At 45.8% G+C, this 12,252-nt stretch overlaps 1 protein-coding gene across 1 annotated transcript in view; it reads right to left on the reverse strand.

Annotated features, from left to right (window-relative positions):
* Positions 1–12,252, reverse strand: part of pcsk6 (proprotein convertase subtilisin/kexin type 6) — a gene marked incomplete at its 5' end in the record, with an annotated part of 408,343 nt that overhangs the window by 157,305 nt on the left and 238,786 nt on the right. Inside the window, 5 exon segments of the mRNA XM_084308170.1 lie at positions 1,217–1,413; positions 2,349–2,451; positions 6,332–6,526; positions 9,721–9,771; positions 9,774–9,856. Coding sequence (XP_084164296.1) covers positions 1,217–1,413; positions 2,349–2,451; positions 6,332–6,526; positions 9,721–9,771; positions 9,774–9,856 — 629 coding nt within the window.

A 12,252-nucleotide genomic window follows, 5' to 3' on the forward strand; every position in this document is an offset into this window, starting at 1 on the left:
CAGGCCATCAGGATGCTCAACAAACAATAAACACTATGCAACAACCATCAAATGCACTCACAGCACACACATCCACACACACACACACACACACAAACAATCAACCCACTGCAGCACCCACTCTACACACTTTAGAACACCTAAACACACTTTATATTTATTGGCAAAGAATTTGCACTACAACCCATACCTCAGGACACCTTACTGTAAATTGTACCTAAATTGTACCTCATCCCATTTCTGCTCTGCACTATATAGTATATTGTATATTAGTATATTGTATGGTAACTCAGTTACTGCTATCCTGCATTGAACATTGTACATAATGTACATACTGAACACTTGTGTCTACGTACGTGACTTCTATTTTTTACTTTGACTTGCTATACTTATTTTATTTCATACTTATCTTTTGTCTAGCACAGTCTCTGGAGCGTAACAGAAAGAAGCATTTTGTATAAAAGTATTCTGTATTTCTGTATGACAACTATTAAAGAAACTTGAAACTTGAAAGGGCGACAGCGGTTCAGGAGGTAGGTCTGGTAGTCAGAAGGTTCCCGGTTCGATTCCCGCTCCTCCCGGGCAGCGTGTCGATGTGTCCTTGAGCCAAGACACATAACCCCTAATTGCTCCCGATGAGCAGGTCGGCACCTTGCATGGTCGCCTCCGCCGTCGGTGTGTGGATGTGTGCGTTAATGGGTGAATGTGAGGAACAAAATTGTAAAGCGCTTTGGATAAAAGGGATATATATAAATGCACCATTTATTTACCGAAGCACTTTGGCTCGACTCCTGTTGTTTTTGAATGAATGAAAAGTTTATTTTTGAACATTTATTCTTTACATTCCTCTAAATAAATCATAATATCAAGCTTTGTCAAACAGAATAATCAGAATGAAAAAAGAAATTATAAACAAAAAGTCAAGAGCAATGTAGCTTATTGATCCACAACACACCACAACACACCACACCACAACACAACACACCACCACAACACACCACACCACACCACAACACACCACAACACACCACAACACACCACACCACACCACAACACACCACACCACAACACACCACAACACACCACAACACACCACACCACCAGTGGCGGCCGGCCGATAGGGGGCGCTGGGGCGCCGAACCCCCTGCTTGAGAGAAATTGAGACATTTAAATCCCCCTTACATTTAAATTTACAAAAAAAACGTTTTTGACTTACTGTCGTCGGCAAAGTGCCCGGCGGGACAGGCGTCGGTACAGGTGGCGTTGAGCCCGTTGTAGTGCAGACCTCGACGGCAGGCGCGGCACTCGGTGGCCGATCGACCCGCGCACCTCTCACAGCCTTTATGGCAGCGCCGGCAGCGGCGGGCCTCCGCGTCCTCGTAGTAACCCAGCGGACAGTGGCTCACACAGGTCCTGTAGGCAGCCGGGCAGGCAGGGCGACACACGGTGTGAGGACGGCTGTACCATACCACACCACACCACACCACACCACAACACACCACACCACAACACACCACAACACACCACAACACACCACAACACACCACACCACACCACACCACAACACACCACACCACAACACAACACACCACACCACAACACACCACACCACACCACACCGCAACACAACACACCACAACACACCACACTACACCACACCACAACACACTACACCACAACACACCACACCACACTACACACCACAACACACCACAACACACCACACCACAACACACCACACCACACCACACCACAACACACCACAACACAACACACCACAACACACCACACCACAACACACCACACCACAACACACCACACCACAACACACCACACCACACCACAACACACCACAACACACCACACCACGCCACAACACACCACAACACACCACACCACACCACAACACACCACACCACACCACACCACACCACATCACACCACAACACACCACACCACACCACAACACACCACACCACACCACACCACACCACAACACACCACAACACAACACACCACACCACACCACACCACAACACACCACACCACACCACACCACACCACAACACACCACACCACAACACACCACACCACACCACACCACACCACACCACACCACAACACACCACACCACAACACACCACACCACACCACACCACACCACACCACAACACACCACACCACACCACACCACACCACACCACAACACACCACACCACACCACACCACACCACACCACAACACAACACACCACACCACACCACACCACAACACAACACACCACACCACACCACACCACACCACACCACAACACACCACACCACACCACACCACACCACGTCTGTTACCTGCCAGAGGTCAGGCTGCCCAGGCTGAAGTGGATGCAGTTGAGACAGTGGACGTCGTCTGCTCCGTCGCAGCCCTGGTCTCCACACTCGCCGTGGCACTGGCCTGAACACGGTCCAACAAGCACATACAGGTGAGAGGGCCTACTTTACACACGTATGTCCACTGGCCTGAACACGGTCCAACAAGCACATACAGGCGAGGGCCTACTTTACACACGTATGTCCACTGGCCTGAACACGGTCCAACAAGCACATACAGGCGAGGGCCTACTTTACACACGTATGTCCACTGGCCTGAAGACGGTCCAACAAGCACATACAGGCGAGGGCCTACTTTACACACGTATGTCCACTGGCCTGAACACGGTAACAACAAGCACATACAGGCGAGGGCCTACTTTACACACGTATGTCCACTGGCCTGAACACGGTAACAACAAGCACATACAGGCGAGGGCCTACTTTACACACGTATGTCCACTGGCCTGAACACGGTAACAACAAGCACATACAGGCGAGGGCCTACTTTACACACGTATGTCCACTGGCCTGAACACGGTAACAACAAGCACATACAGGCGAGAGGGCCTACTTTACACACGTATGTCCACTGGCCTGAACACGGTCCAACAAGCACATACAGGCGAGGGCCTACTTTACACACGTATGTCCACTGGCCTGAACACGGTCCAACGAGCACATACAGGCGAGGGCCTACTTTACACACGTATGTCCACTGGCCTGAACACGGTCCAACAAGCACATACAGGCGAGGGCCTACTTTACACACGTATGTCCACGTGTATCCAAGATTTCCAGATTCAAGAGGTTTATTTGTCACATACATACCAGCATAGGCGCCTACGTAATAGAGCAGGCGAAGCGGGTGCTCTACCAGTATTGAACTTGGGGGAGCAAACTTGTCTCTTTGCTCCCTCACTTTTTGATCATTGATATATCCCCCCCCCCAATATATAAATATTATCTAACCATAACTACGTAATTTCAATCAAATTAATAATACGCAATGACACTTAATAACAAGTTTTTAAGTTTCCAAAGATTGCGAACCCCCCCCCCCCCTGCCCCATTATGGTTTGATCCAGTGCCTCCCATCTCCAGCGCGTAGACCTTGGCGCACAGCGCTGCAGTCTGGCTGCAGGTAGGCTGAGTGTAAATATCAAAGCCCACAGAGTGTGTCATCATAATATTGGTGGCAGGCAGGCAGGCTTTTCCAGTAAGTTGTTCAAATAAAAGGATTATGTTAGACATAAGTTACTATTGAGTGGTAGTAGAACTTCTACGGTTCTACCACGCAATACAATAAAAGTGTTTCACGGTCCCGAAATGCGATCTGGATCTGGTCATACGGTTTCCTCGAATAAATAATAATAACGTTTCCCTCTCTGGTTGGCGTTAGCTTTAGTGCTAGCCGCTAGCTAACGTTATCTAGATATGTGGTGTGAGCTGGATGACGTTGACTTCATTTGCAAATGTTAACGCTATCTATATGGCAGACGAGCAGGGCCGGATTAACGACGGCCGCGGCCCGTGGGCCTATAGTGACGAGGGGCCTCAATTTTTTTTCTTTTTTTTTACTTTTTTTTTTTTTTTTTTTTTTTTTGAGGTCGATGTCATGATTGTGCACTGCAGACTCAGGGAGGAGGCAGAGAAGGAGAGAAAGAGACACAAGATTTACAGGTAATGGAAATATATCTTTTTTCTCTTTCTTATTAAAACTTGGCCTATTTGAAAGGAGATTGATTTAATAAAAATGAATGAGCGAAAAATCAATATACAGTGTATATACGGTATATATATATATTAATATATTATTATTATTATAGTAATTGGCTATCATACTGCAATATAAACTGAGTTTTATAGTGAAAAGAGCAGCTTTATTGGTCAAGATTGAAGTCAAGTCAAGTCAGTTTTATTTGTATAGCACATTTCCAGGCAGCGGCAGCTGACACCAAAGTGCTTCACAAGCAAGTTGATAAAAACAAATTAGTGTGAGGCAAGGTATAAGATTAAAAGAAAGAAAAAAAACATAGCAAAGCAATGAAAGCAACAAAAACAAACAGTATGGTGCAAGATATAGGATTAAAAACATAATAAAGCAATGAAAGTAATAAAAACTGGTAGGACACAGTAAAACAAAGAGGATAGAAGGGCCAGGGGTCTAGTGGTGGCTCTATATTGCAGGAAATTGCACGTACAGGTTCATTAAATTTAAAAAAAAATCTGCCATGGAGGGGGTCGTGCCGGACCTCCTCCAAACCACCCCTTGCCTGTCCAAAAAAAAAAAAAATCTTGCACCCCCACTTTCAACTATAACTAGGCGGCCATGCATACCAGGGCTTACAGTGAAATGCGGGTGGTCATGGTCGGCTAATTTTGGCCAATCAAAGTCGACTATACAAATCCTTAGTCGGGGACAGGCCTAGTATATATATATGTTAATATATTAGGGCTGTCAAAGTTAATGCTTTGACTTTGGAGATTAATTTAAATGATTTAAAACATTAAAATAAATTAATCTAGATTAATCTATGGAGTGAAAAACGTTCTGAACTTTCAGCAGTATCGTTGCTTGTTATGTTTTTGCATCGACTCGTGCACCTTTTTGAAAATCATCTTACATGAAGATGGAAGCCAATCTGCACTTTAACACATAGGCCTGGGTTGTTTTTATTTCTGTTAGCGCCGCGGATATAAGAACATTGTTGAACATTTGTATTTCACAGGAGAGACACTGTATTCAAAGAAAGCTATTAAAATAGTCTTTGAATCTAAATATACTTTCTTTGTGTTGATTTTACATTAATTCCATGATTTTACTCAAGTAAATATCTGTTACAAGCTTCGGACTGAAGTAGAAAAATGCTATTTTTTAATTTAGATGAATCTAGATTAATTACAGAAAATTGTGAGATTAATTAGTAAAAAAAAATTTTTTTTATTGATCTTTTCTCCCCTTCTTTTTCCTCCGATTTTCTCCCATCCCAATGTTAGTCGTTATGCCAATTCCCAATCCCCTTCCTGGTCGCTGCGCACTTACCCCCCACAGTCGGTCTGGGAGAGTGGAGGCTATCACGTGCTTCCTCCGACACACGTCTAGCCAATCAACCGCTTCTTTTCACCTGGCAGCGCGGATTCTCCCTGAGAGGGCGTAGCGTGTGGAAGGATCACACTATCCCACTTAGATCCTATCCGCGCTTAGCAGGCGCCCCGACCGAACTGTAGGAGTCGCTGTTTACAATGACCCGGACCCACCCACCAGCTTCTCCCACCCTCTAATACTGCCATTGGACACAAAGTTTGTACGAGGAAGTCCGAGGTAAGCGACAGCTGTGATTGGAGGATCAAGAAAAGGGGCAGGTTTTGAGATAGGTCTATTGTATTAGTGTGAACGGCCAGCCAAGCTGGTGACAACCCCGGAGCTGTGAGCTGGATTCGAACAGGCGAATCCAGCGTCTCCGGGGTTGGTGACGAACGTAATCTCCGCTACGCCACCTGACCGCCCTAGTAAAACAATTTTAATCTATTGACAGCACTAATATATTATGTTAATATCTGTAAAGATGTGTTGCCTCCTATATATGTCAGTGTGTGAATAGGAATACCTAACCCCTGTTTATCCCTCAAGCTGTTTTTCTCCCAAAAGCGGATGCCGTGATGCCTGTCTAACGTATTCTCAGCCTTTTGGCAGGGATCATGATTAATTTAAAAAAAAACATCTTTAAAATTCAACATTTCACCTCAGGAAATTCATTTTCATTTCATTATAATTCTACTCATATAAAACATTAAAAAAAAATCACATCACATTTCATTATTTTCCCCCTGAATGTTCGTAGTAGTTTCGTTGACGCTGCCATCTTTAGCGTTGAAGGATTTCCCGGTTCAGGAGTACCGCGGTGATCCGTCTCCTCGTTATTATCGACGGTCCTCTGATACGGTGAATGAGTCTCTCTTACCGTTGTACTCCTCTTCCTCCTCCTCCGGATGCTCGGGGCCCCCGGGGGTCTGCTGCTCGGGCCCCTCGGGCCCCTCGGGCTCCTGGCTCGGACTGGGGATCTCCAGCATCCTGGAGCGGGAGTGCTGCAGGCCGTAGGACTGGTACGGGTGCTCGGAGGTGCCGTGGAGGACCAGGGTCCACTCTTTTAGTTTGCCTGAAGCCAAAGGAAGGCGATTTAGGGTTTAATTAAAGCAGGCTATCCCATGTGGGGTCGGTCCCCCGATATGAAAATGGGGTCAGTTTGACCTTTGAACCCAAAGAGAATTAATGTTTTTTTTCCCCTACATGGGCATACATACAATATCTAGTATTTTTTTTTGTATCTACTTTTTCTCCTCCTTTTTCTGTGATTTTTCTCCCATCCCAATTCTCCACTTGCACAATCTCAAAGTAGCCATTTCCGGCTGACTTCCGGTTGCCAATGGCACTTCCTGTCCCATCCAAATACATTGGTTTTAGCTACTTTTCTCCCCTTATTTAAACAACTTTGTCGTCACAGAGAGGCAATGAAACGTTTGTATTATTATAGTATAGAATGTATTTAATAAGCAAACGTTTGTCAGCAGGGTTTTTGGGCTGTATTTCATGTAAAAACGTTTACTGTTAGTTTCCTTGCTCAGCCAGCATTAGCTAACAGAAGCTAGTGGTTAAACAGGCCGGATTAGCTTTGAGCTAACTATCTTTCCCGACCCATGTATTCATTCCATTCTAAACATAACGTTAGTTTACAAAACATGACCTGTCTATATAACGTTGAGGAACAAATTATAAGTGTGTGGGTGTGTGTTTTGGTGAACATTGGACTGCAACAGAAAATGCATCACAGTTACAGACAGTAGCTACTGTTAGCTGCACTCAGGCTGGCTGCACTCAGGCGGCGCGATCAGCCTGTTGGACAGGGAATGAAGATCTCCAGCGAACACTTCATTGCCTCGGATTATGTTGTTGGGGGTGGAAGGTTTGTCCAGAAGACCACTAATCAGCTGAAGCCTGATGCGGTTCCCTCGGTCTTCGACAGACAGACCGGCGCAGGCTCCAGTTAGTTAGCACCAGCCAGGTATCAACGTTAGCTCTCAGAACGATAGCCAGAGCTAACGTTGATACCTGGCTGGTGCTAACTAACTGGCTATCGTTCCGGGAGCTAACGTTGATACCTGGCTGGTGCTGGCTAACTGGCTATCGTTCCGGGAGCTAACGTTGATACCTGGCTGGTGCTGGCTAACTGGCTATCGTTCCGGGAGCTAACGTTGATACCTGGCTGGTGCTGGCTAACTGGCTATCGTTCTGAGAGCTAACGTTGATACGTGGCTGGTGCTAACTAACTGGAGCCTGCGCCGGTCTGTCTGTCGAAGACCGAGGGAACCGCATCAGGCTTCAGCTGATTAGTGGTCTTCTGGACAAACCTTCCACCCCCAACAACATAATCCGAGGCAATGAAGTGTTCGCTGGAGATCTTCATTCCCTGTCCAACAGGCTGATCGCGCCGCCTGAGTGCAGCCAGCCTGAGTGCAGCTAACAGTAGCTACTGTCTGTAACTGTGATGCATTTTCTGTTGCAGTCCAATGTTCACCAAAACACACACCCACACACTTATAATTTGTTCCTCAACGTTATATAGACAGGTCATGTTTTGTAAACTAACGTTATGTTTAGAATGGAATGAATACATGGGTCGGGAAAGATAGTTAGCTCAAAGCTAATCCGGCCTGTTTAACCACTAGCTTCTGTTAGCTAATGCTGGCTGAGCAAGGAAACTAACAGTAAACGTTTTTACATGAAATACAGCCCAAAAACCCTGCTGACAAACGTTTGCTTATTAAATACATTCTATACTATAATAATACAAACGTTTCATTGCCTCTCTGTGACGATAAAGTTGTTTAAATAAGGGGAGAAAAGTAGCTAAAACCAATGTATTTGGATGGGACAGGAAGTGCCATTGGCAACCGGAAGTCAGCCGGAAATGGCTACTTTGAGATTGTGCAAGTGGAGAATTGACCTCTCGTGCCAATTCTCTGGCCGGTCGTAGGGAGGATAGAAGCCTTGCATCACGTGTCCCCTCCGATACATGTGGAGGCAGCCTGTCACATCTTTTCACCTGCCAGCGCGGACTCTCATTTGGCGAGGAGTAACGTGTGGGAGGCTCACGCTGTCCCCGCCATTTTCCTGTCTTTGCTGTGCAGGCGCCCCCCCAACCGACCTGTAGGGGTCGCTGTTCACAACGACCAGACTACCACCCATCGACTTCCCACCCGCTGACTCTGCCAATTGAGTTAGTATGACGGCCGGCCCAAGCCGGAGGCAACGCTGACGGCCGGATTCGATACCGGTGTCTCTTGCGTTGGTGACGAGCGCTTAGACCGCTGCGCCACCCAGCCGCCCTTACAATATCTAGTCTTACAGTGTGTCTTATCATGTGTCCGTGTGTGTGTATATTTTTAAGGTCTTATCACGTGTCAGTGTGTGTTCTCTCTAGTCTTACCGTGTGTCAGTGTGTGTGTTCTCTCTAGTCTTACCGTGTGTCAGTGTGTGTTCTCACGTCTTACCGTGTTTCAGTGTGTGTGTTCTAGGGCTGAACTATTAATCGATTTTAAATCGAAATCGCGGTTTGAAATGATGCAATTAGGTTTTAGTGAGTTTTTCCTTACCTTCGGTGGGGTATGTCTGGGAGTGCTTGCATTCTTTCATTTATTTGCATTTATCTTAAATTTTTTGGACCTTATGGTGTTCTTGTTCTGTTCTTGACTTATTGTTATGTTTTCTTCTTGACTTGTTTAAAGAAGACCTGTACGGCCCATGGGGACATTAACGTGTGTTGTCGGGCCTTATAAATAAATTTGATTTGATTTGATTTGAATTAGCAAATTAAAAATAAAAAATTTAACCAGGAAGTTAAGAGACTTCCTGGTCTCAAGATCTCCTTTGCAAGTTGTTGTTATTGTTGTAGGAACGGTTTGGGAGAGGGAGGTAAGGGGTTTTAGATTGTGTTGTTGTGAAGTTTAGACTTCAGAGAGGGAGAGTAAAGTACAGGAAAAAAGGTACCGTTGGGTACCGTACCGGTATCGATTCCCAGGTAAAAATAAACTTTTTCAGGCTCGGTGTCCCGAACAGACCCACCGCGTAGGCCAGAGGCAAGCCGCATTTTACAATAAACCTCGGTGGGGCTGCTTAAAAAAAATTATTATTATAATCGCAAATTTAATCGCAATCGCAATATCTGTCCGAAAAATCGCAATTAGATTATTTCCCAAAATCGTGCCACCCTAGTGTGTTCTCTCGTCTTACCGTGTGTCAGTGTGTGTGTGTTCTCTCTCGTCTTACCGTGTGTCAGTGTGTGTGTTCTCTTACCCAGCACCTCAGGGTTGCGTAGCTGCGAGGGGGAGTCGGTGACCTCCAGGTCCACGTGCCCTCCGACCTCTCACCCCAGCAGTGCACCGTCATGAACTCCCAGTTCCTGAAGCCCTCGTTAGAGTTATCGAACAATCTGCACGGTGGGGGGGGGAAGAGAGAGGTCAGAGGTCAGGGGTCAGGAAACACCCCAATGCATAGCTGTCAACATTGTCAGGAGAAAAAACTTGCACATTTTAGCCCCGCCCCCTCCCACCCGGCCCGCCCCCTCCCAATGGAGCTGCCTCGTCGCTGCCATCTGCTGGTCAAAACCTGTATTAAGGAAATTCACTGTATTCTTTGACAGATTACTTTTGTTTCCTACTTTAAGTGTAAATGCTATAAAAAATACAATGAATTACCTTTTATCAAAATATTAACCATTAAATAAAGGTTGTAATCTGTAAATGTATTTGATTTTACTGTAATTTGACAGTATTTGGAAACCATTGATGCCAGACATTTAGTTTTCTTGCAGCTTTTTTTCTTACAGTGTACAGTCAGTGAATCCTAAATCTCCACTAGTCAACCACTTAGGCCTAATAAAAATAATGGTTTGTTTCCGGTTGCCAACCGACCCTGCCGATTTCCAATCAAATTTTTAAAAAAAATTGGAAAAAAATTGCCAATTCCGTGAACCGTGAACAGGGCGTGAAGAAGGTTGAAATACAGTACAATCCCGGGAAAAACGGGACTGTTGACAGGTATGCCCCAATGAGGTTTTAATCCTGGTTCAAGCCTTCTAGCGACGCTAGAATATAATAGACAGGAGGAGCATGTTCAGTGCTAGGCTCACACTCCCTAAATGTAGCACTGAACGGCACAGGAAGTCCTTCATTCCGACAGCCATCAGACTTCACATCATCATGTGCCTCACTGCATCTTCCTGGACTTTTTACTTTTTTTAACCCTTTCACTGCCACACTAGAGAAGGTTAACCCTTCACTTACTTTACGGTTACCGTCAGGTAGTGTGAAAGTAAAGGGTTAACCATCTGTAGTGTGGCAGTGAAAGGGTTAACCTGCTGTTATGTGGCAGTGAAAGGGTTAACCTTATGTGTAGTGTCGCAGTGAAAAGGTTAACCGTTTGGTAGTGCGGCAGTGAAAGGGTTAAAACAACACGGTTCAATATTACACTTACTGTAGACTTCTGTATATTTTTACTGTATATTTTATACTAGAATGTATATACATAACATACTGTACGAAATGTGAATCCCGGTCCATACTCTATTATTATTATCTTGTTCTTAGGCCTATTCTATACTTATTCTTAGGCTATTTGTTTTGTTATTCTTATTTTATTTGTGACTCTGTTCCGTCTAAATGTCTAAATGTTTACTGTAGTGTCTGTAGTGTCAAATTTCCCTCGGGATGATTAAAGTCTTTCTATTCTATTCTATAAACCCTCATTTGGGCGTAACAGCTGAGCTCACACAAGCATCTTATGGCCTGACAGAGTCAGAGACCCATGTACTGTCTATGGAGCAGCCCCCCCCCCCCCCGGATTCTACATCCCGGCGACATAGAGCAGGTAGAGCAGTCGTCTGGTAATCCGGAGGTCCCCGGTTCGATTCCCGCTCCTCCCGGGCAGCGTGTCGATGTGTCCTTGAGCAAGACACTTAATAACCCCTATTGCTCCCGATGAGCAGGTCGGCACCCTACAGTTCGGTCGGGGCGCCTGCACAGCGAGGGTAGGATCTGGAGCGAGGTAGTGCGACCTTCCACACGTTACACTCTCCCGGTGAGAATCTGCGCTGCCAGGCTGGCTGCCGGCTGGCTGCACGTGCGTCGGAGGAAAGCATGTGACAGTCTCCGGCCTCCCGGACCAACAGTAGGGGGGAGTGCGCAACAACCAGGAAGGGGGTTGGGAATTGGCAGAACGAAAAAAAAACGAGAAAAAAATCGGGAAAAAGGAGGGGGGGGAAAAAGATAATAAAAAAAATAAACATTTTCTTTCTACTCTGTGCCAGACTACAGTCGCAGATTGTGGCTCTAAAAAAGAAAATCGAATTTATATTGCAGCTAACAATTGGGGAAAAATAGAATGAGATATTTCTGTTTGTCATTTTCATGTTCTCTCCGACATTTAATTCCTTTATTATCTCATTTTATTGATGTCTTTTACTGTGATGCCTCCGTTTTATGGCTCTTTTTGATCGCACTTGATCACAAATGAAGTTTATCATGACACTAAATAGAGTTTGAAGCAGCCTCCCCTCCCTCTCTCTCTCTCTCTCTCTCTCTCTTCCTCTCTCTCCTCTCCCTCACGCTCCCTCTCTCTCTCTCTCCCGCTCTCTCTCTCTCCCCTCTCATCCACGCTCTCTCTCTCTCCTTGTGCACTCTCCCTCTCCCTCTCTCCCTCACGCTCTCTCTCTCTCTCACGTTCTCTCTCGTGCTCTCTCTCCCTCTCTCTCTCCCTCACACGCTCTCTCTCTCCCTTGCGCGCGCTCTCTCTCTCCCTCTCTTTCTCCCTTTCTCTCTCTCCTCACGC

This window comes from Notolepis coatsorum (genome assembly GCF_963971535.1).
Source record: "Notolepis coatsorum genome assembly, chromosome: 2".
NCBI classification, from domain to species: Eukaryota; Metazoa; Chordata; class Actinopteri; order Aulopiformes; family Paralepididae; genus Notolepis; species Notolepis coatsorum.